General features: G+C 41.4%; 1 protein-coding gene across 6 annotated transcripts in view; it reads right to left on the bottom strand.

Moving 5' to 3' along the window:
• Window positions 1–26,157, bottom strand: part of mob2a (MOB kinase activator 2a) — a 53,384-nt gene that overhangs the window by 9,444 nt on the left and 17,783 nt on the right. Inside the window, exon 1 of one of the 6 annotated variants that reach the window (XM_067500166.1) lies at window positions 21,747–22,041. The exons of 3 other annotated variants lie outside the window; for them this stretch is intronic. In XM_067500166.1, coding sequence (XP_067356267.1) covers window positions 21,747–21,784 — 38 coding nt within the window. In that variant the 5' untranslated portion in view covers window positions 21,785–22,041. Of the gene's footprint in view, window positions 1–5,445; window positions 5,679–18,714; window positions 19,036–21,746; window positions 22,042–26,157 lie in introns of those variants that run through there. 2 more of the 6 variants (XM_067500164.1, XM_067500162.1) reach the window with 2 other exon arrangements.

The raw sequence follows: 26,157 nt of genomic DNA, 5'->3' as shown, positions 1-26,157 counted from the left end.
GTGTAATTCCCCTGTCCACAAAATGTCATCCTGCTTTCCACCTCAGCAAACAAGGGGAAGACATGTCAACATGAGGATGCATACAGAGCCCCCAGCCTTTCCCTTTGTAAATGTTGAACATCCCACCACTTTACATGTCTGCTGTTGTCTAATTCAACAGTTAGGAAAAGTGCCTAGCTGTAAATTTCCTTTGGGCCTCCTGTGAAAACACTACAAATACCGACTCACGTTTGCCACATGAAATTCTGTTGTACTGTACAAAATGCAATAAAGTGCCTTGACACATTCACAAAACACACACACACAGGCAATACTGCTCAGGTTCTCACTTGTTGGGTAATGATTCATCAAAGTATTCAGCTCTTCCTTCCAGGCAGTACCTGAGCTTGTTTTGGCGTCATTTAAAAACCAAGGACACTGCAGATTACACTCCTGGCTAATAATTAATGGGTGGCCACTTTCTGTTTCACCTCCTATCTTCTGTTACTCTGATCTATTTCCACCCGCATTTTTATTTCTTTCTGCCTTATAAAGGCAGTCTCACCTGTCGAAACAGTCTATTGTTCAGGGTGAAAAGCCTAAGGCCTAGCTGTCTTTTCATGTCTTTCTGCCCCATCCCTTCATCTTCCCGTTCCTAACTACCATCAACTTTCTGTACTCTCTGTACTTTACGCTAAGACACATTTTAATTACAGTTCTTTCTTCCATGCTTATTTTATCATTTATTTAATTGCTCTTATCTTTGCCAGCTTCCAGGCCCCCCACCACCCCCTTCTTCCTGCTCAGATACATTCATGTGGTCCATGTGGTTTTGCGCTGTGAACTGCATGTTCCGTCATGTGAAAGAGCTTTACCCAAAGAAAGAGCTTCATCCCCAGATAGCATCAACACTCACATCATTTCAAAGGCTTTGCGATGCCCCCAGAAAACCTGTCGGTTCATATGAACGGTTCAAGTCCCCCCCCCACCCCACACTTTGGAAACATTGTTTTACTGAGCCATTTCCTGCCTCTCTGCCTCTGTAATTTCATAATTTCCATAGAAATGCCTCCTCCACCTTTTCTGAACATTTGTGTGTTAAGGGAGGTGAATTTCTGGAGCCATTAGTTTATTTTAGGATAAAGAAAACTTCCTCAATGCCAGCACTCCTCCCCTCATACATACATAGTCTGTCTTTAGTACAACACACACAGCTTTGCCTGTTCTTGGTAAAGTTCCCCCAGACAAGCCTCTGCCATAAAAGGTAGCAGATGCCGCTTTCTCCTTACCAGATCAGGGTAGAAAGGAGGCAGGAGCGGAGGGGAAATGAGGTCGGGGCCAGGCACATGTCTCTGGGCTGGGGGGCAGTGACAGCCCGCCTGGCACCAACAAGACTTAGCCTATGACATGAGCATGCAGTCCAGAAAACCTGGTCAGGCTCAGTGGAATAACACAAGCCAAAAGAAAGACACATGCAAAAACACTGATGTCTGTTTAACTTCTCAACAGACGAGGAGGGTGAGAAACAGGACAACACACTTAGCAGCGATTACCTGCAATAAGGAAATAGGGCTGTATAGCTGGGTGATGAGGAGGTCAGTGCTGCAGAGCTGTAAAGTGACAGATGCAACAGCTGTTCAACTTGGTCTGTTAGCCTCTTTCATACCCCTTTCACTTTTCCCAGTAACACCACTTCCCCCACCCTCTGCCCATCTCCCCTCACTATCTGTCCTTTTGTACGACACAACCACTATGTCAAACACACACAAATAGGCACCTGTGTTTTCAAACACAGACACACTTGACTCTGGCTGTAGCCCCTCTCCCTTTTCATGGCTGACACAGCTGGTCACAACAGCTGTGTCATGAGCCCGATCCCACTAGAGACCTTGAGAAAATTCAGAAGAAGAGAGTTCTGTCTTTTCTAAAAGAAGACTGTTCAGCTTTGGTTTAAGTGTGTTGAACATGCAGCTCTTTGGCTTCACACTGCTCAATGCTAAATTGCTAAATGCTTGTCCTTACATAAACTTTGTGTAAAAAGAAAGCCCTCTGGCAGGTACACCACAAGCCTGTTTCTTTACCAGAACCTGGTTCCAATTTATCTGGGAGTCACCTGGGCCACATTACTAAGCTATGCTGGAGAATTATTTTAAGTGCCTTCTCTATAACACAATAATAAACCAATGCTTTAGCGGAGTAAATGTTTAAACATTACTTGCGGATTTTTTAAAAATTATTATCACATCTAACACCAAATCATGAATGACTTCCAATAAATATAATAATGCTTAGACTCGCAACAAATGGATTTTGTGTCTATAATGGCTCCTTGTGATGGTAACGCAACTCAACTTGAACTCTTTAACAAAACCCATGTAATGACTGACTTCTTAAGCTTGTGGCTCCTGTAACAGTTCTGGATTGAAGAAGTTAATTATTATGGATGTACCTGATGATGGTGAACAACACATACCACTATCTAACACATACGAATACAAGCCTTCTCTTATTGTAAAAAAGAAACAAACAACAATTTAAGTTGTGCTAAAATCAAATGTACTGGCAAAACACATCGATGCCAGAGGTGGAAAAGAACTTGATTTACAGCCCAGAATGAGAATACTAAAAACTGCTCTACAAGAACTTAATACAGTACTGTTTTATCAAAAACAGTCTCTAAGATAAGGACATTTAATATAAAAGGCACCAAAGACAACTATCAGAGGTTTTCTAACCATGAAAACCAGAGAAATCAAACACTTCTATCCAAGTTAGAGAAAAAATGTTGCTCCCTCCTTTGTGAATTGATTGCAGGGTTCATAGTATTCAAGGATAAAGTAACTAGTATAACATCAATAGCAACTAGATATCATTTTAATTTTTACTATTTATACAAGAAGTGAGTGCATGAAATCTACCATTTTGTAAAAAGAGCAGCTTCAGTCAGGAGGGCCAGTTTTATCCAAGCCTGGCCTCCTGATCCATTTTAGGACTCAAATTAAATAGACTCAATGGCATTTTTCCCTGAAAAACCACAGACAGAGGGGAGCAGGCAGTCTATGCACACCAAAGCTAAACCACAGCAGCCATTACAGGGCTAAAAAGAGACAGGACGGGATGAACTAGACGTTCAGCCTTGCAGTACTTGAGTCGTTAAGAGTTGCTACTGAAATTTCTGAGTGAGGGTACTGACACACAATTACTCATTTGTTTCAGTTCTGAAAAGAAGAAGATAAAGAAAAACAAAGAGGACCCAGCTGCTACCACTTAATCAGTAGCATCACCAGGGGTGTCAAATGTACTGTAAATCCGTAAGAGAACTGTAGCCATGGTGCCCACCTATGTGTATCCATGCACGGACACACACACCCCCCAACTAAAAAAAACTACCAACTCTAGCACAGTTCTGGCTACCTACTCTTTCTCTTGCTAAATCCTATTCAGTGGTTCGCAGGCCTGCAAGACCCCCTGCCACTTCTATAATGGAACTTAATCAACATGACAACAACTCACATGTGTGACAGGAAAGGGAGTTTGTGTGGAGATGAGACCAAGCCTCTGTTACACTGTAATCTAACCTTCTTGGAGGTTATAGTGGACATTGATTTCAGATGATACGAAGCAACTGATGAGCTGAAGATTTCTCTTCTACACTCTACTCAATCCAATCTGAGTGATTACTGAATGTAAACAAAGACGGAAGGTCTGGATTTCCTCCACAGTATTCAATCAGCCTATTCTGAAAAGAGATTCCAAATGATAAAATAATATTCACTCTCGGGGATGTAGATTGCTAAATGCTTTCTTTTATTATCTAGGCCTCATAGCCACTTCCAAACCAGGGGATTAAACTGTTCACTAGAGGAGGAAACGGGTTGAAAGCGGAGCTATAAACAATGGGAACTCCTTCCTCCTCATAAAACCCCCAAATATACATCCTTGTTAATGCTGTGTTGCTTATCTTCTTCATCAGAAAATTCCCTTTTGTTCCTCCTGGGCAAATCAAATCAAGGTGTTTTTCTTGGAAACCATCTGATTTCTTAAGCAAGGCAGTCGAGTTCATAAGAAAAAAGCAGCAGGACTTGTCTCTACCTGTTACAAGTGTGTTGCAACAGAAAAAAAAACACTGTAAAATAACACACTCTACTGTCTCCATTACATCCTGATTCCAAACTGTTAAAATGATCCTAAGATGGTGGAAATTCTCCACACTGTGGCTCCACATCAAAGATGACTGAGGCCTGAGCCCTTTGGGCTGGTGCTTGGAAGCACATCTACCCTCGGAAGCACATCTGCCCTCGGACACAAAAGAGAAGACAAGACTCCAAAGCATCAACAGAAAGAGCGCTGGAGGAACACACTCATAATGACACACATCTTCACATGACACAAGGTAAATACACATAAACTAGTTTATTTTGGCCTTACTGACAACTGATGTGACGTAGGTATTTCGGCATGTAACACTGATTCTCCACAGGGATCCATCATGGCTGGGTCTGTTTGTTTCACTTTGTATGACACACCTAAGCAATGTTTTAATGCCAATTGTGTAATACATTCTTTAACTACGAGGTCTGCTCACTGATATTGTGGCTCTTAAAACATTATGTACACATTTATGGATTTTATGCATAAAATATAAAAAAAAATAACAATTCTACTTAAAAGTAAAAAACATTACTTTAGGAAATTTAAAAATGACGAGCAAATTTACAATCAGAAACATATTCTATATTTTCAGTTCAGCACCACTGCTGTGAGAAAGGGTTCAGAGGCTTTCTATACTCAAAGCATGACCACAAATCACTTCATGTTCTGAGTAAAAAAGCTTAATTTTGTTTGTGTTAAAATGGGCATCTTACATGATTTATTAGACTAACTGAAGAGGCTGTGTCACATTTCTCTTGCTCTTGTTGAGTCTTGTTGGTGTGAGCTGCAGGAAGAGGAATGAGGCCATCACCTCCGGCTGGTAAAGCACTGTGGCCCCAGAACCAGAGGGTCCTAATACTTGTGTAATTACTGCTAAGAAGGGACGGCTAACTACTCATCATTCAGTTACACAAAGAATGTAATGTTAAAACGGATGTAAACACAAGCTTAATCCGAAGTCAGTTTAGTTTGAGATAAACGGGATATGACGCCAATGTAGTTCACGTTTACAATTTCTAATTTCTGTTACAGTCAGTGGACAACGCTAACATTATAATACAAAGGCGGTGAAGATTAAAGACGACGCCACCACAAATATTTAAAATATTTTCAACAAGTTACAAACATATGTACACCTGTATTTGACATATTAACAGAACCAGTCCAAGATTATTTACTCGCACTATGGGTCTCTCTCGATCCTCGGAGTTTTAAAAAACATTTTAAAAAGTCACATTGACAGTAGGCTACAGGCTCGACGCCGAGGTTATAAACAAATATTACTATGTCCAGTCAAAATAAACACGACCTTACCTTAGTACTTTTCCGACTGCCTGAAGCACCATTTTGCAACTTAGTCCGTTTTTGGAGTTTCTCTGTGAGTGCATGTCCGCCTTATCTCCAGAAAAGGAGCAATGATGCCCGGCCACAGTTTAAAACATGGAGCTACGATGTTAGAATACCTTCTCCTTCAGATTATTCAGACTGCAGTCTAAATCATACCAGAGTTTGATCTGTGATACTGACTTATTGCTCAGCAAAAGAAAAAACTTGGTAAATGAAAAAAAAAAGAAACTTCACACAAAGCCCGCCCTCGCTGCTCAAAGTCGACCAATCAGAGAAATGGAGCGGGCCCAATGGGCGGCCCATAGTGACGTGCAAGTCTGCCCATGTATACGTGGTTTGTGCATTTCCCCCCAAGTGTACTTACAATGTATCAACAGGTGGTCATTCAGTAACTGACTACAATGAAATAAAAAGGTATTGCTACATTTTATATCCCTATGCAGTAGAAAATGTTTACACAAGCATGACCTTTTTAGTGACAAAGTCAATATTCTTTGCAGCCTAGAGGGAAATTAGTAACACATTACTCTTAATGTAGTACTTCATCAGCCCATTTAAGCAAAGCCCCTGCAATATAGTTTTGACCTCAAATGGTCAAATATTTTGTCCCTATGACTGCATAATTATAAAAAGAAAAACAAAACCAAACATGTAAACTCAGAAACCACCAAAAACTGTTAAACAGAGGATACAAATCAGAACAGACTGAGCAAAATGCAGTTTACACACACTTGCAGTTGAAAGTGATTTGACTTTTATTCTGTTTGAGAATGGGTGCAAGGTTGTGTGCAGGCTGCATACATGCTGGGGCAAGGGGGTGACATTCTTCCTCTTAATTCTGTACTTCACCTGGAGTCCAAAACAGGACAGGCTGGCAGCAGTGGGACGTGTTCAAACATGACTTTTTTTCGAGCTAAGGAACCAGTAAGGGAATCAAACAAAGCCTGTTTGAGTGTCAAATACACGTGCTTAAGAGTATTTAGAGAGTTTCTGTGTGTGTTTGTAGTACAAGACTATGCCAGAGGGTATTGTTTAGAACTAGGACTTTAGATGTTTTATAATATGGACATGATTTTAGGCAAGGCTACGATGTAATTTTTTAATTGCAACGTCAAAAGAAAGCTGAGCCAACAACACGCAAGTACAAAATGACAAAAGGGAATCAACACTAAATACTGGGAATCTTGTGACTTTCTTCCCTGTAATTATTGCTTTTCAGCAAGTGTCGTCTCTTTTTCCTCTTTACATATTTCCCCTCCCTTTTGTGGTTAGTTTTTACTCTCCTCTCCCTCTTATTGTGTCCGTTTCTCTTTAACTAGTCCGGTTTTCCACCATGTCTCAGTGGAGCTGCAGGTATGATACTGAAGTGGCTGCCTGCTGCAGCATGGACACACTAATCTTTGGGGATCTGCAGAGCTATGTGCATTTATGTATATGGGTGGAGGCAAATAGCCACGAGACAAAAATAAAAGAGATTGTGTGGGTGTGTGCTTACATGTGTGCATGTAAAGGAGTATGTAATTTGTGTGGGTGTGCGAGTGTGTTGTCTGCAAACATGCCAGAGGATGAGCATGTTTACTGTGAACTGTTGGTTCTTTAGAAGTGCCACTTATTTATTTTTAAAATCCCCTATATGACCCAAAGAAACAATCTGGAAAAATCAAAGGAACATAGTAGTTCGGGTGTGACAGGCGCCAATCTGCACCCTCACCCTACATCACCGCCTTCATTATTGCTTACCACAGTAGGTGTGCAAGTTCGACTTGAGTTTGGTTAATGCAGAAGCCCTGTGGATTGGTTTCTGCTGTGGTTGCAGCATGAGGAACAGGGGAGGGGGGAGACAGTTCAGACAAGTGACTGAGTTTTCCCCCAGAGCTAAATATAGGATCAGCATGAGAATAGGGAGGGAGGGGGAATGTATGTGTGAGAGTATGGGGGTATGAACAAACGAGTTTTCCACTTTTTAAAACTATGTAAGCAGGCAGGAGACAGGAGCCTGTACCTTCAAACAGTGGTCTGTGATGGGACCCAGTCCTCCTTTGGTTTAAAGCTTGAACTGAGTAATAAACAGTCATTATGGGAGAGCCTGAAATATGTCTGCAGCATTGAGTAAACTTTTTAATCAATCAATCTATCTATCTATCTATCTATCTATCTATCTATCTATCTATAGTGTGTGTGTGTGTGTGTGTGTGTGTGTGTGTGTGTGTGTGTGTGTGTGTATGTATGTATGTATGTATGTATGTATGTATAATGAATGACCAACAGATAATGAGAGGAAAAAAAACCAAACAGTGAGACTTTATTTCAGTAATTAAAATTATTACAGCACTGACCTAATGGCACACCACCGTAATGGCACAGCAGTTAGGAGGTAGCCATGTGTTAAAAGAAATGTGTTCTATTGGTTTTTGTATAAAGTCAAGGACGAAACTTAGGCGGCTTTCCACCAACTAGTGATATAAGACATTTAAACTGGTGCAAAAAAGTGTTCTAATAATGGAAACCCTCAAACTCATGGAAAATGTAAAAGTTATTCAAATTACAGGCAAAATTTGAACAAAAGGAGTCAGTCTCCAGTGCTATCGTCACTACTCAGAGAGGTGGCTGGCTAGAGCAACAGGTCCGGTCTGTACTGTAAGTCAACAGACATTCCACCTTTTTGAGACAAAGAAAGCACTGATTCCAGCAATGGATGAGTCACAGTCACAGCCGACGCGCCTTGGGGCCTAGTAACAGATCAGTCCCCAGCCCTGCCAGTCAGTCTCCTCTCAATCATCATGCCAGACATCAAACCATTTAATGACCGGAACAACTAAGATTAATAAAAATCATAACAAGATCCAAGTTGCTCTCTCAAACCATCAGCTGGTGTTGCAGTGTGGGTGTATGGAAGTGTGTAGTGTGTTTATGTAAAGTCTTAGCAAGTGAAAACAGTGTAGACTGAGGGTCTTTAGTGCATGGGGGTCATCTGTAGGCGTGGATAAAGGTCATCAAGTCCAGGAACTGAGTGACCTGTTCCATAACACCAACCTCCTCAATTACTAACTGCTCTGGTGCAGTTAGAAACATAAATAAAAATACAAATACATCATCTACCGCGCTCTTCTTCTACAGACAGAAACATCCTGGAACTCACATATCAAAACCAGCTGATGTGGTGCCACCATTGACTGACATATAGGAAACATTAAGTACCACTGCGTTAATTAACGTAAAATCTGACATGCCATGTATTTTCTGTTAAGATGTGACTGCGGACATCTTTAACAGAGAATATATGGCACGTCAGATTTTACGTTAATGTATGAACTCTTTAACCCTGGATTAAAATCATCTCTCCCGCCCATTTGTTTTTCTGTGACCTGTTCCCTCATTGAAGTCCTCCCTCTCCCTCTCTCTGCTTGCTTTTTATTCCGTGGCCCTCTCCTTTGCTCTGCATTCCAACAGGGGAAGGGCTGCATGCAAAGACATGTCATCGCTCTTTGCACACACATAGCCTAGCTAAACAAAAAAAAGAGAAGCAGAAGAGAAAGAGCAAAAGAAGAGTGAACTGAAGGAGGTCAGGTGTTGGAGAGAAGCTAAGAAGAAGATTCATAGCTCTTAGTTTTGTTTGCCTTAACTTTTCTTGTTTCACAGGTAGATGCAGGTACTTCAGCAAACACATTTGAGTTCAACTACATGTTCCATTTAACATCAGCAATTCCAAAGGAAAAAAAAGGGTACCTGCCTAATTGCTATAAAATTCTTAATCCCATTTAAAGTCAAGTTAGTTTGGATTCTGAAATGTTTACCTGCACAGTTTCTGTCATAGTGAGGAAGTTCACAGAGAAGAAAGAGGAGTTAGATATGTTTGAAAGACATGAGGCCGTGTTCCAACTGGTTTATGATTGGGGAAAGAAAGGGCCTTAGAAAGATGGAAGACAGGAGATATCAGAGAAATACCAGACTCATGTCCCCACCATTAATAAATCACCATTTCCATGGACACTGTTTAGATTAGCCACTATTATCAGCAGGAACTGGCCAGAAAGAAATATGAAGAGCAGCGATTTACGAAATAAGAGAAGGCAACTGACAAGGTGGCAGGAAGTGAGAAAGAGCAAGTAGTTTGGATCAGTTATGGCAGAAAGGTCAAAAGGGGACAGAGGAAATGAAAGGGAGAAATGGGAGAAGAAGAATTAGAGCGTAGGATGGTAATACCATAACTGTTGATGACAAAAGAAAATAAAATAAAATACATTTTTACTCAATGTGGGAGGTTGTCGCACTGCATCACTCCTCCCCCCATTTTTCTTAATGGTGAAGCACCCCTGTGCATCCCATAATTTGCCAGCACTTAACTTAACTGCTCACATATCCTTTTCTGAAGAACCTAAGGGCAGGAGAAGTGATAGATCCCATGCTATAGCTTAGTTATTATAATTGCAATGATGTAAAAAAAATAAAAAAAATTAAAAAAAAAACAACAGGAGAATGTGGCTCTTCCTGGGAAATAATATGTTAACCTTGGCACTGAGGTTAAGAAACAAAAACACACATCAGATCTTCCAACTGCAGATTAAACTCTGAACATTGCTGATGCAAACCAAAACATGACCTACATATTACAGCAACACAATAGTGTGCAGGGATGGTTCAGCTGCGGCTCTGAACATGTGAAAAAAGAAGGGACATTCATGATTTCATGTTTTCCACAAACAGAGGTAAGACTTAGGGGTGAGAGCAACAGTGCCACTTGCTGGCAAGATGTAGGTGTAAGGCGCTTTCATAATCAAGTTAAGTAAAGTTACACAGAAAAGCTTCATTATAGCCGAAGCAACTTTTTTTTTTTGGATCAGCAATGTGATACTAACAGAAGTTTAGAAAGAAATCAAGATTTTCTTGCATTTGACTATGAACAAAACTTAAAGGCACAGATTATATCACCACATATACCCTTAAAGGTCTCTCAGTGCAGATATTGTGTGAAACTTACACAACCTCAGCTAAACCAAGTTTTCCATTCCAGGTTTTATAATATGGGTGTGGATGCTTAGGGGTACGAGTGTGTGGGCTTCTTGTGACAGCATCCATTCAAGAATTAAATAGTTATTTTCCATTACTGAGTAATATGAGCAATACCAAAGTAATGATAAGTGTGAAAAATAAAGTCACAGGGAAATGCATTGTGCATTTTTCAGTGCAAAGCAATTAAGGAGAAGTGAAGTTAGGAAGTAAAAAAAAAAAAAAAGCTGTGGAGCACAAGAGGCCAAGTGTGTGAAAGAGAATAAGGTAGAATAAGGTAAAGGGGACTAGAGGTAGGAGTAAGGGTGTCATGGAAAACCGGGAAAAATGAGGAGAGGAAAGAAAAGGTGGCAATAGTGGGAAGAGGATTGAGTTAGTCTCATGAGACTTCATGGGGAACAGAGGTCTTTTTTCACACTCCTAAGCAGAAAAAAACAGCAATGGTAGCCTATAGCTCCAGGTGTGTCTGAGGGAAACAACATCAAGTATAAAATACAGTGGCTCAGACTACTGACCCCCCCCCCCCACCACCACACACACACCATCTGAAAAACAGAGTGTAAAGTGCAATAATAGACTAAAATAATAATCCTGTAGGTGACAACACAGTCAAACACCTAGAAAGCTCTTGGGTAGATGAAACAAAAAAAGACAGCACTGTAGGAACTGCTGTAGGCAAAAGATGCAGCGATAAAGAGGGTGTGGGGCTCAAGCACAAATTTTTCTGTGGCTCTTTGTCATCTGGTTCTAGGCTGTGCATGTCAGCTCATTAACTCCTAAGTGAGGGCATTTAGTCACAAATTTCCTATGAAGAGGAATGTGGATGCATGTAATCTGTAATGTTGCCCAGAACAGAACAAGCAACACGTGGATTAGGTGTACAGATTTATCCTTTAAAATGGAATTGTAAGTTATTCTTCATGAGGAGCCAAGTAAGATGATGTCAAACAGCCTGCTTTTCTCCCTTCAAGTGACTGTTCTGAGATCTTCTACATAGAGTGACTCAAACACAGCATGTAAAACAACATGAGGTAACTGAGTGATTACTCTGTGCCAGGCATCCCCCTGAAGCTAAAGAAGGTACCACTTGAAGCCCATCTGAATTTAAGAATTTAAAAAGTGATTGCAGAAATGGCAACAATTTAAAAACCAGCTGATAATTATATAGACGCTGTCTAAAGACCACTGGCCAAACAGATTAGTCAGTTTCAGTCTGTTTCTAGGTATATTACATAACCCCTGCTGCAAGTCTGCATTCCCTTGGCTGGTGAGATTTACAAGAACAAACAGATGTGAGACATGAAAGTTTGGGGGACCTCTTTCCCAGAGGAGAGGCCTTGATTTCTGACATCAGCAGACATGGAGACAGCTACAGTAGACTGTCTGGCATGTGAATGAACAGCATCGTTGGAGAATGATTTGTTATTTGACCACGGTCAATGCACTGTGTGCTCTTTGACCTCTGACTAAACTTGGTGAACTGGAAGACTAGTAGTCTTGTGGTGTTTTTAATCAACACAAACCTATATTTTGTGGACTAAAGTTTTTTGGACGGTTAACATGGCTTTTGTACATTTGTCACTATGAGTAGCTATTTTAAAATAAGTGTCCATTAAATGAGTGTTGTATTTAAGTGAAGTAATAAATTAGTATTTTACCAGTTTTTATTTAAGTTAAGTGATTGCTTTTATTTAAAAAGGGAAAAACTGTCACCAATGAGAAATACTGTTTTTAATTGAAAGGACAGCAGGTAATATCTTTGTGACATATGGAGAATATTATTGTACAGATGTAAAATTATAAATCGGAAGTTGAAAGAAAGTGACAAGTTATTGTAGTAAAATTATTGCACAAATAAAAGAATACAGTTCAGTTGTTCCTCAAGTACTGTAAAAAAAAAAAAACTGTGTTTTTTGGTAAATTGTTTTAACTGTTCAGCTTAGTACATGTGGGATTCTAAGAAATCACTGTTGTCACGTTTCTTACACTGTTCTCCATGAACGCACTTGATCTATCCATCAGCTCAAGTGTGCTCTGTACAGTAGCTGTCATCTCCGGAGACCTTTGCTGGAATTATCACAGCAGCAGCAGGTCTCTGGGAGTCTAGTTGGCTTTGAAAAACAGCCAACTCACATCTGCGGCTCTGCTTATCACAACAACTGCATGGCCAAACGGAGCAAACAAGGACATTTTCAGAGAAGAGTACAGCCAGTGCTTCCCACCCACACACACACACCCCCCCCCCCCGAGCTGTGCATTTGAAAAAAAGGAAAAAAAAACCCATGTATGTGCCCGAAAGTTCACAGGGTTCTTTATTAAAAAGTAATGTAACAAAGTGACCTGTATTATTTTTAACCACTTGACAGACTACTACATATTCCATTCTCATCTGTTCAAATAATGATGAGTCAGGGATGTGAGTGCAACAAGCAAAAACTGAGAAAAAAAAAGTTACATGCATAAAATATTTCAGTATTCACAAGCATTAATTCATCCAAACATCCCAAGAGAGGAAGCATGAAAACAAAGAAAACAAATCCCACGCCTACTATGACTAAACAAGACCTCACCACCATCTGAAAGCAGAGGAAACCTCTGTTCCATTGTGTAAGTTTAACACTGGGAGTGGATGTAGAAGTAGGAAGTGGTCACACCCAGGATTGGGAAAAGAGGTGAAGAAAGGCATGCGAATGAAGAAGGCAAACGGATTAACAAACCATAAACCAAGCCGGTGGAAAATATGAAAGTCAGTTCTCTTTGTAAGAAGTTCTGGTAAGAATGCCTGTGTGTGCATTTTAAACTCTAATCTGCTTAAAAGGTGCACCTAAGTTAATATGCATTTGTGTGTGGCAAAAACACCTCTACTGCTCACAAAGAAAATCTAATCTCTACAAGGAAGATACTTGGAAAGAAGGCAGGCATCATTTAACCAATGGCGGCAGTTCCCATGGACACAACTACTACAACACTGCCACCAAACAGCAACAGCAGCACAGAAACAATGGGCAGAAATGGTTAGGCCACAGCAAGTCCCATAACACAGAGCTGTGTGTGACAACACACACAAGCTGTGGGTTGAGATTTTTTAGACTGGAGACATGTTCCACCCATAGGCTTCTTTTCTGGCAATTAGTTATGACAGCAGATCATGTAGGGATGTCAGTAAATATCAGTCTCTGGGGGCTAATCAGGAGGAAAAACACAGGGTGTGTATGTGTTTGGCATAGTGCAAAGCTATACAAGTGTTGTTAGGTGAGACGCTTGGAATCGTAAGTTTCTGTATTGCAGCCACAACAGAGAACAGGAAGGGGCAAGCTGAGGAGGAAGGGGGGGGTTGGGGGTGCATGAAGACAAAGACAAAAGGCAGCAGATGATATGGCAATTCCTGCATGAAGCTACAGATGTTTTCTTGCTTGGGGGGTCATTGCTAAGATGACACTGAAATCCCAGTAGTACCACAAGCTCTACCCTTTGTTAAAAGTTTAGTGGGGAGGAAATATTAGGGCGTGTCCTGAGCATGAGAGAAAAGATCAACCTGAAGTCTGTGGAGCCACGTGGACACTACCGCAGCAAAACAGTACTTTTATATGTGGACAAAGACACATATCAAACACCTATGACACCAAAAAACAAGAGCGTGACTTCTGTCTACAGATGGTGTATCAATGAGCTAGGGAAAGGAGTAGGAGGAGGCAGCTGCCACCTGTGTCACAATGGGATGAGATGGATAGAAGGGGACAAGTGAGGTCAAATCAATAGATGTCCATGGAGCAGCAAGAGCAGGGATGTGTGTGGCCCCCTTCCCCTTACATTGTCCACAGATGAACCACGTCCGGCATTAAAGGATGAGCTGTGGTAAGAACAGTACAATCGGATGCTTTTATGAGCAGTCGAGATCAGTGGCTCTTAACACTATGAAATCGAGAGTATGTCTAAGTGACTGGCTCCCACCTGTAGAGATCACTCATATTCAAGTGACATAATTTCTCTTCGAAGGGGGTTAAAGTGGTTCCTTGTGCAGTGTTCATATCCGTCTGCAACACAATATATTGCAACCAAAGCCGGGTTGGCGGAAAGCAGATAAACCACAGGGACACAAAAAGGTTACAAGTTAGTCATTGTTCAGCCCAAGGCAATTTCTGTCAGTAAACCTTATAATTGCTTAAAATATTAACTTAAAAAAGCTAGAATCAGCACTCTGCAGCATCCATGCTCACTCCAGAGAGGCTTATTCTCAGCAGCTACTCTGAAATATAGTCTCCCATGGAGGGAGTATATGGGTGTGCGACTCAAATCTGAAAATGACGTAGGTGAGATGTTGTGCTTTAAAAGGTGTGAGATATGACAATCGGTACATAATAAACTTGCATTTGGAGTTTAAATGTAAAACTCCAAATCCAAATTTTTTTCTGCCCCCCTATCCTTGGAATAAACTGAATGTCAGATGGTAGATAATTAAAACAAATTAGGTGGAAGAAGTGCCATAGGCACTGCAGGACAGAGGCAATTAAATAGTTATGCAAGCATGTGTGGACACATGTCTTCCTGTTTGAGACAGAGAATAAAGAAGAAGACTAATTACTCAGCACCACCTTCACTTTTCAAGTAGACTGGACTAGACCACCCTTCCCTCTCACACTCATTTGGGACAAACTCGATAAACAGGAAGTGAGGCGCCAGGCACTTCCTGTCTCCCCTCAAATGGGCCTCTTGTTCCCAAGGGCAGTGTAGAAAAGTTGTGGGCTGCCACAACATCCGCTGAAACTGTTTTCTCTGCCACCTCTGCAGCCTATACAGTGCCTCCAGGCCCACTGTTTTGATACAGAATTCTGTCTAACATTTTTCCTGCCACCTGACTAACCTTTAAATCTGAGCCCAACACAATGACGCCATTATCCACTTGCCAATTGGGCCACCAAGCAGCTGTAACAAGTCCAGAAGACACCTGCTGCCACACAGAAAACTTTTACTCAAATACAAATCATTTGATTTGTCTGATGAGCACAGATTAAGTTGTTTTCAAAATACAGTGGTACAGGATGTGTTCTCAGTCTTTTTTTTTACTTTAAGATCTTAGCTGTTAGAAATCTATTTGAAGTTGTTTCAGTATCATAAGTGCAACAAAAAGGATCTGTGCATTTTATTTCAGAGTGTGCATGACTGTGTGCGAGTGCTGACTGTGTAGATCTAAATGCGGAGGTGAGGTTAGTGCAAGGCTATGTCTTTCTCCTCCTGAGCCAGCAGGACTAGGCTGCTCCTGAAAACACAAACACACACACACAGTTATGCAACTCGCTCCAAGTGTGTGAGGTCTGCTGTCCGCATAGACTGCAGGGCAGGTGAAAGTAATGGAGGACAGTCAGTCAAGTAATGACTTATAGAGCCCTTACATCTGCACTGACCAACCTGTATGGCTCCAATCTGAGACTGATGTAATGCATGTCCTGACAGGAACAAGTTTAATGCTCTACATTACAATTGCTTCAGTCAGAAGAGTAAAAAGCTACCCTTAGTCAAAAGAAACAAGAAGTGATTATAGATGTCAATATTAAGCAATTTCTTTTTTCCCCTAGAGTTCTTTCCATGAAATGGATATTCAACGGACCATCAAGCCATAAAAATGAAAGAGATCTTGATGTTTAGTTAAATAATACCACCTTGTTCCATCAGGAAAAGCTTTTAATGGATGTTTCCATTAGGTTTCAATGCACTAATCCTAATCCAAACCCAATTTCTTTTACTAAACTTCCCTCAAACACTCCAATATTACAGCTTGACTGAATTCAACCCATGTAAATGACAAGAAGCCACACAAGGACTGAACCTGTGGGCCGAGTGAAAAAGCGTAGGTTTTGTTAGTGAAGAAAAGCGTCCTTGTTGAGCTGCGTGTCTTTGCTCTGTGGAAGCAGTCAGGCCTGCCAAAGATAACCTAATGAGGGACACATGGCAAACAGTATGCCCAGCTCTGTTGTTACAATACACACAGTAGGATGATATACTCAGAGCTATTATTCCACACCACACAACAGAATTTACCAACTGATCCACTGAGAGCAAACACGCACACAAACAAGCTTTTGTCATGTGATGGTGCCTTCAGGCGTTCATGTGCCTGCTTACAAGCAACACATCAACAACAGTACACCATATAAGGGTACGTAAAAATTAAACTTCAATACCAAGAAGAAAACTGGACTCTGTTGAATGTTGCAAAGAGAAATGATGACAACAACTTAAACTTTTTGACATTTTCATTGCTGGAAAGGAAGAAATGCAGAACTTGATCCAGGATTCAACTTTACCAGTGGTAGATTCCATAGGACTGAAAGAGGTTCCAGGAAATCAGTCCTTTTAGTTTGTGTGTATGCGTGTAACAATGTCTTAACGTGTGACAAAATGTAAGTATGTAGAGATTACGGCGAGCCAATCCTAAATCCACTTTCAGTGGTGTTACAGCAAAATAAGTCAAACTATAAAGTTAGTGCAGAACTAGCCGTAATCATAAACATTAAGAATGTTTTCTCATCTCTTGAAAGAGAACTTAAGGGCAGTATTTTTATATAAAGAAATAGTTACTTCTGAATATTTTGTCTCTATATGCAACCACTGACACTGAAATCCCAACCAAACTGGTTAATCTGCCAACAGGCAGTAAATACACAGAGGGCATAAGATCACAACAATGTGTCAAATGGTAACAAATACCTTAGCTTTACAAAAATACCTGTGCTTCTAGTTAAAAAACATCTACAAATGAAAAACAGTTTCAGTAGAGATGATATATGTGTTCAGGGGATAATGGCCTCTTTCACACATGCACTGGAATGCTACTGTTGAAAGCTAAAAACACTGAAGCACAGGGGATGGAAGGCTGGCCAGAGCCAAGGAGGACATGTTTGGATGGGTGTGCCTCCAAAAAACACACATCAATCAAGCCATATAACATCACTGCCAAGCCATCTGATTGGCTGTTATAGACAGAGAGGAAATGCTAAAAATAGGCGTAAAGGCCCATTTGAACTTAATTAGCCCATGATGCATCGGTTTGTTCTTCAGGAGCCACCCCTGCCTTGATCATGACTTGGGTAAAAAAAAAAAAAAAGAACCTAACTACATTTGGCACAAGACCTGCCTTCTCAAACGTCTGTGTGTGTTTCACCAACAGTGTAGCACACATGTGGAGTTCCATAGATACGGTGCGCTCGCACACACACACACACACACACACACACACACACACAGAGCAGGCCGTTATTCATACTAAGAGTAGCAGCGAAGTGTAAACAATATTCTGAATCAGAGCAAGGCCTAATCCAATCCAGCTGTGTGTGTGTGTGCGCGTGTGTTAAAGCTGCAGTTTTAGCCTCACCATCAAAATGCTCCTTAAAGAAGTAGAAAGTTATATTTAGACTTTATACAGCAGTTAAGAAAAGTTCAGGCTAGCTAAACCCATAACCACAAAAGAGGGGAACCAAATTCTTTCTGCTTTAACTGCTATAATGCCTAATCTAAATCATCTCAACTGTCCTCTCATGGATAATAACCAGCCATAGGAGTTCCAGTAAAGAAAGAAAGAAAGAGAGAAAAAGAGCGAGAAAGAGAGAAAGCGCGTGCAAGACAGAGCGAAAGCAAGAGAGCGAGGAGAGAAAGAGAGAGAGAAAGAGAGAAAAAAAAAACAACAACACATCCCTGCTACCTCAAAACAGAACACTGTGTCCAGCTAAAAGGGCACAGAGGACGATGAGAGCAAAGGCTGGGCAGGCCACACTGACTAGCTGCCTTTTGGCTGCATGCCATTTCATTCCAACTAGCATTAGCTTGCCCTTCTACCAAACCCCGTAACCAGCAACACTGTCATCTGGTCAGCTATAGGAGCCTGGCTGTGTACCATAATTGTCTCTCCGTCCCTAACTCCTTTCCTCTGTCCCTCCCTTATTGTTCTTCCTCTTGCTCCTCCCCTCCCACAAGTCAAGACACCCTGTGTGTCTGACTACAGCAGAATCTCTGCCCGCTACAGCAGCACTGTCCTCAAATGTCTCCTCCAAACTGCAGCAGTATAACAGACTGTGAATGGGCAAGAGAGGAAGGGTGAGAGGATGAGACGAGAAACAGTTTGTGCAAGTTTGAAAATACACTTTAAGGAAGCAAGGTACAATCAAAACAAATCAAACAGCCAAGATGAGGATAAGGTCAGGAGAGGGAAAAAGTAATGGTAACTTGATGAATTACCTATAGAAGAAGCAGTCACAGCACACCAGAACCCCCATCCAGTTGGTTATGAAGCAGAGCCTGGGTGATAAGACTACAACCAGCAGCACCCTTTACAGACCCTTCGCCTCCCGGTCCCTACTCCTCTCTTGCAAACTTGCCTACAGGTGCACCAGGACAGCGGCTCCCAGGTTCAACGTAGCATCTTGTGTGATCATACAAGAATTGCTGAAATGGACTTTGCCTGTAACGAAGGTCGCGCAGGACATATACACGCACTGATGCACCACGACGCGATTGGTGTGTCAGGCAAACAAAACGGAGAAATTCACATTGCAAACAAAAATAAATCATTCACAAACCCAGGCACACTTCTCTGAGCATGTTTCTCTTTCTCTCTCCCTTCCAACTACCGCAACTGCCTGCCTCAATGTAGCACTCTGGCTCTGTCTCTCTCCCTCTCCCTCTACTTCCCTCTCTCGCTCCCTCTCTTTTGCTTGCTGGCTCCTACTTGAAAGGCGGGAGATTAGCTTGGCAAACAGAGTCCTATAAACAAACTGCTGACTGCTGGACAGCACAGGGTGGACTGCAGAGGAGGGTAAGACATGGACAAAGAGAGAGGGGGAAGGAGGAAACAGTCCCTGGGAGGCTGCAATCTTAGCCATCTGTATACATCCTAAACAAGGGCTAAACATCTCATCCCCACCCATCCCTCGCAAAGACCAAACACAGTCTGTTTGCTAAATTTGAGTCGAAGTCAAACCTTTCTCGAAGGCTAATCAGTGCGGCAAGATGACAGCTTCATTGTGCTTATACATGTAAAAGGGAGACGTAACAGAGTTAAAACAGCAGGTCGTTACTCGTCAAAGTCCAAATGTGAACACACATGCAGCACAAGCTGCACAATCTGTGCAGGTAAACATTAACCGGGACTCTTCTTTCGCACAGATGACGCAGAGGGATGGGATGGGAGGGGTCAGCACAAAGACGAGCCCCCAGAAAATGAACCAATCACTCAGAACTCTCTGGTCATGGTGTAGACAAATAAGGTGAAGGACACAGAGTAAATTATGGGGCCTTGTTGCATCACTGTCTTTCTTCCCTGCAAAATTTAATTAGAGAAATCACTCTCGTTTCTCTGCTAGTCTCTTGCTTCTTTACTGATAAACACAAACACACTTGGATGTGCATTTGTGGCACTGTAATCAAAGACTGCTAGACTTGACACCAACACTGGATTAACAGACTGTGACGAAGGCTGCTGTCAAACAGGTCAAGTCTACTTCACCGGTCCCAGAAAATAAATCACTGCAGTGGGCTAAGGAAAAGACTGAACAACAAGGGACAGTCACCTTGAGAAGGCGTGTGTTATGTAACAACAAGAGGGGGGATTTCTTTGTTACTCTGAATAAGCAGTGGGACAGATTTAACAGTAACCAGGGTAGATACTATCACCTAAATACTTCTGCATTAAACTTCAGATGGCACAAAATGACACCACCAAACTCTCTCCCTTCTACTTCTTTCTGTGGCTGTTTGTTTTGAGATAAAGACAAAGAAAATCTGCAGCAGTCCGACGAAGCACTTTTGCATCCAGTGACGTCATCCCTTCTCCACCTCCTCCTCCTGCTGCTGCTGCTCCCTGGAGATCTGTCACCAGAAGCTGCAGCTAACAGGCCTCCTCATTCACCGTTTAATTACCTCATCCCTCTCACCTGCACGCACACACACGTGAATACACACTTGTATCATTGTAGAGGCTTATAGCAGCGCACACATTTCCTAAATGAAACCAGAGAGAAAAGGAGGGGGATACAGTAATAACATCATTCCCACATTTTCAGCTGTGTGATAAAGTAGGTGTTTGGCACTCATTAGCTCTCTTTGTGTTTCGGTACGAAAAACTCAGGATGTTGGTTTTTGTGTGTCAACTACAGCGGAAGGCCTGGTGCCCTACAAGAATACAAAGAAGAAAAAGAGTACCTCTGGAAAAGAGGAAGAAATTAAAACAGCTAATAAATCACTGTCCCTTTTAACAATATGAGCAAGAACTTGTGGGTCTCTGAGTGTTTGTATATATTTGTTACCCCAAACTGTGGGGCCTTATCATAAATCCAGACAAACAAAAGCAAGACATCCGGTGCAAATGTTACATGGACTGAATTTAAGAAGCTGTGTGCCTTGGTTGGTGGATGGTGAAAAGACAAAGGAAGTATTTTTCCTGTAAAGTGGTGAGACATAACAGAAAGACACTGAACAACTGGGAAGGGGAAAGATGCAGATCTTAGTGTGGTTTAGAAACATTAGAGTATGAGTAGAGGCTGTTGCAGAATTGTCAAGGGGGAATTGGTGGAAAGACGGGCAGAGCAGCAAACACACTGCTACACAAAGGCACACAAAGTCGCTAGGTGACTGGACCTCAAGAGAGGAGTATTTTTGTTGAGGGAAGAAAGGAGGAGATCATTTTTTCTTATTGGAAGAAAGAAAACAAAAGATGAAGCCCACACCCGCACCCACCCCAAAAAGACAGGTTTTACCCGATCCTGTCTGAACTACATCTGAGTGCAAAATGTAGTTCAGAGCAACCATGAGAGGAAACAATATACATTATTTGAAGGACATTTTAATCGGGGGGGGGGGGGAGAATAAAAGGATTTCATATACATACTCTGTCTGCAATTATGAAAAAAAACAAATAACTATGAAGTTATGCTTTCAGTTATTTTATAGCAGATGTATCCCCGAAACATCCATTGCAATAAGTAATTAAATCCCAGTAGTCCCATTGCAGCTTCTGCAAGCATAATATTAACAATGTTGCAATAAAGTACTAATAAAAGTACTACTCTGGCAATATTGAAGTCTTATAGTGGGATATTAAAGAAATACCATGACGCGCAATAAAGAGCCCATAAAGATGCGATGAGAACCACTGTAAGCCTCCATGGAAATGTCACAGGGAAAATGAACCGATTTATGAGCTAAGGATATTACAAATCGGGTTGTCCGCCTTGCTTCCCTCCTCATGAATAACACATTAATAAGTATCTTACCTATTTAACGTGTACGACCCGTTCCGTTTAAACCTCATCCTGGACGACAGGAAGCGGATAAAGAAATCCAGAATTGACCGCGTTTCAGCTTTCCACCGCACCTCGAACGAAACAGCCCACCCCGTGTCGCTCTGTCTCTGGACAGCTGCAGAACATACAGACGCTGAACAATACGGAGTTGATCTTTGCAGTCCTCTCCCACTCTTCCAACACCTTTCTTTCCGTCTATCGTATCCTCCCAGACCTCCCCCTCCTCCTACTCGCTTTAGTTTCCGTGGGGCAGGGTTAACTTGTCCTCAGACTGCAGGCGTTTCGATTAAAAAAAAAAAAAAGGAGAGAGCTCGCATCGGTGACATGAGCACAGTCGGGAGCAATGCAAGTTGGAAAAAAAAATCTAGTGAAATTAACGCGCAGCCTGGTGGAGGCTGTATGGGCTTTGTGTCTATGATCTCACTGACGCAAACCGCTGCGTTGTTTGATTCCCACTTTCCAAAAAACAACACATATGAAACTTAAACATTCTCTTTTTCCATGTCCACATCTACGTCCCCTCCACCTCCTCCACTAACACAACGTCTAAAACACAAAACACATTAAAAAGACATTTACAAGCCGACGGCCCCTTTAGGAAAAAGGGTTATTTATGAGAGCCAGCTTCCTTCTCCACATTCACAGCCCCGCTCACCCTCTCGTGTTTCAATACCGTTTCCTATCTGAGGAGCTAAATATATTCACACACACACGTATTCTGAACACAAAGCAGACTCCTTCACTCCACCACAGTCAAAGCCTGAAGGGTGAGACAGATCTGTGCTAAGAATAGGGCTTAGGATCCATTAATGCCATTTAAATCCGAAGTAGCTTTTCCAAGTATACTGTACGTGCGCGCCTTTCACATGCTCACTTCACATCTCATGATAAAAAAAGTTATAAGCAACGCTTAATTCCAGAATGAGAGCTTTTATTTTGATAGATCACTTGCATATCTCGGGATTAAATCAGATCTTTTAAGCATGTCACTATTTTTCTTTTTTTTAAATTGTATTTTTGGCTGCATTATTATGATGATAAACCTAAGGGATCTACTTCCTTAATCTGCCACTACTGCACAGATGAACTCTTGACCTCACACCAGGTGCTGCTGGGAGCACAATGACCAAGTGACGAGTAACAATGAGCCATAATCTCTGGCTTGCTGAGTAATATCCGAGCTGCGCAGAGTTTTCAGCATTCTCCTGGACACGCACAATGAAATGAGTTGCAGGAATGTTAAAATGTGTGGAAATGACAGGGAGGAAAATTCAAAGTGACTTTGAGCAGATGCAGAGTTGACACAGGATTGGCTTCACAATGATAAAGTGTGATCTTTATCGCTGCACCCAGACAGCTTCCTCCAAACTACCCTAGTGTGTATGCATGCCATGAGGGAAAGATAGGCTCACTGGCTCCTGCTGGAGATTGTTACATTGCTGTCTTTGTGTGTGAGCACACACCAACTTAAGGCGTCATTTTGTCAAGTTTGGATTTGTATGAAAATATATTTAAAGAAGAAAAAGTTGGATCAGATGAGTTGGAGAAAAGATGGATAGACTGTGAGAAGAGGACAGTGGGAATACAATGAGCACAGGGCCAGACCACAAAGACTGAAAAATGAAGAGACCAGATGTGCCTTTCTTGCAGCCAGCTTTGGAAGCTTTATGACAGGGGAGATGACATGCAAAAACAATCCCACAATGGAATTAAATCCAGGATAATGTCAAAAATGTAACAAAGGAACTATTTTTCCACTGAAAGCCACAAAACTGTAAATGATCTTCATGCTAATTAAGACAGAGATTAATTAAATAGACAATCCCAGTTCACCCAAGAGCAAATGTTCAGTTTAAAAGAATCCCGAGCTTTGTGCTCAATAAATAATTCTCCATTAATAAATGTCTCTTCAACTTTTGTGTGTAGAGGTCTTTAGGGATCACAGCAGAAACGTGTATAAAATGACGACTCAAGGCATGCCTTGAATTATACAGGATTATTCAGCATTTCATCATGGGAGTGTGGTGCAGTGTGTGTTTGTGATTCCTCGACTTGCAAAAGCCCCCGTGTTGGTATCAGTAGCTTTGAGCTCATTTATTACAATAAGAGCAGCCTGGCACCAGAAATGCTGATCAATCGCACCACCACCACTGCTGCCGCTGCTCAGTCACTCTCTGCAGAGTTACACAACAGCTTTCTTAGAAAAAAGAGGTAGAGGAAGAGTGCTATAGGAGGAAGAGAGAGAGAGAGAGAGAGAGAGAGAGAGAGAGAGAGAGAGAGAGAGAGAGAGAGAGAGAGAGAGAGAGAGAGAGAGAGAGAGAGAGAGAGAGAGAGAGAGAGAGAGAGAGAGAGAGAGAGAGAGAGAGAGAGAGAGGTTTTTTTTTTTAAAAAAAAAGGTAGAATTGTGGAAGGAAAAGTGGGTGAACACTGCACACTACAAAAAAGGTACAATTAGCCCGAGCTTTATTGATGCTGTTAAACACCCCCTCCCCCTTCCCTCATTCTATTCAGTCTCAATCCATTCCTCCGTCCTGCACTTATTCATCACATGCACCTTAACTGCCTTTGATTTTATTGCTCCTATTGCAGCCCCTTCAAATTTTGACTTTTTTTTTTGGCAATGCCCATTTGTATTCAAGCCTCTTCACCCTTCACTCCCCTCATGAGCCCCTCTTTCCATCCATCTAACTAAACCCCTCTTTACATTCCTCTTCCCAGTGCATGTTGTGTAAGACTGATGTGAACTTTTAAGTGTGTAGCCATGCATAATAATGTTGTTAAAGATACCAACCCATTCAGAATGCTTTCACTTTCTTGACTAAAGAAAAAGCTGCAGATTTTCTAAAAGGTTTTAAAGTCAAGTATTAAACAAAACACTCATAAACACATCTTTATCCTCCGTCTTGTTCCTTGTGACAGGAAAGCTTTTATAAAACCCTTATTGCTGTCTAAAATGAAGCTGTGGACTAGCCCTGTTCCACCACTTGTACACAGGCTTTCCAGGAATACATTACACAAATGCTGGACAGCAGTGCACAAACTAATGGACAGACACACACATACACACTCACACTAGAGTGGCTCCAGCAATTTCAGTGCATGTATGAGAGCAGACGCCAGCCATAGATAGACCATCTTACTGTATGTGCCAAGTTCCCTAGCACAGAGGCGATACTGACAGAAAACATACACACACAAACACACACACACTTAATACAAAGGAGATGAATGTTATGAAACGACTAGCATGTGTCTATTATGCAATTTTATGTGCACAGGGTCTTCCTGACAAGAACCAAGAACGTACGGTTTCTCTTACAGACGAGAGGGTACACATACATATGTTAGCATATACAAACACATGCAAACACTAAGCACATTTAGATGTATATGACTTGAGACCATGCCAAGGGGGTGCAGTATCAAAGGGCCTATATATACAGCCAGGCTGGGAGACGCCAGTAGACGACATCTATGTGTCTGTGTGTTCATCTTTCATAAACGCCCTAGCCTAAAGTAAGAAGACACTAATATAATTCACCTTTTTCACTCCGTTTACTTCTGCTACCTCTGAATGTCTGATAATCTAGCAATGCAAAGTTGAAACATCTTCCAATAAAATGCTTTGACACTGATACCTCATTATGAAGCTATGTTCACATGAGAATTGAGCATGGAACAATATGTAAAAAGTTAAAAACATGTTGACATTTTTGCAAATAATGCTTTAATGCTGCCAAAGGCAAATGTTATGTCTGGGTATTTCTGAGCTCTGCACCAAATCAGTGATATCTTCTATCTATATCTAGACAGGTGTGGTTTCAATTTGAATTCCAGCTGATTGAGCAAATGAAATGCAATGTAAGCCATTCCACTAGTCACTGAGCAGGTATTTTGAGAATGAGATGAAGAGACAGCTTTTGAAAAAAAAATACCAATAAAAGAAAATATACAAATAATTATTTTGCTACAAGACCAGTACAGGCAACTACAATTTCTTTTAATCTAAATAAATGAGACAGTCCCCATAAGGAACCAAACAAAAACCCAAACAAACAGAAAGAAAAACCATTCACATCAATCTTGTGGCATCATAAATGAATACTGATCCATTGTTTAGGTCCATGAAAGTGGAGGTAAGCTGATGTGGTTAACTGCTGACAATAGGAAGACTATGGTGCCACCTACTGTCTATGAAAAATACTGAACTGTTTCTTTGAAAAGAACTGACTAGAGAGAAAAGCAGGGAGCACAGGTGTAGGCAGCCAGCGATGTCCTGTTGACTGGTATTCAGTCTGCTATTGCTGGCATGTGACTAAAGACTTTGAGGAGGCATGTATAGAAGATGAAAACAGATGAAAAAGACAAAGGTAGGAAGGAG

This window comes from Channa argus, chromosome 4, assembly GCF_033026475.1.
Source record: "Channa argus isolate prfri chromosome 4, Channa argus male v1.0, whole genome shotgun sequence".
NCBI classification, from domain to species: Eukaryota; Metazoa; Chordata; class Actinopteri; order Anabantiformes; family Channidae; genus Channa; species Channa argus.
The sequence above is the reverse complement of the archived record's forward strand: the minus strand, read 5'-3'. Positions and strand labels throughout refer to the sequence as shown.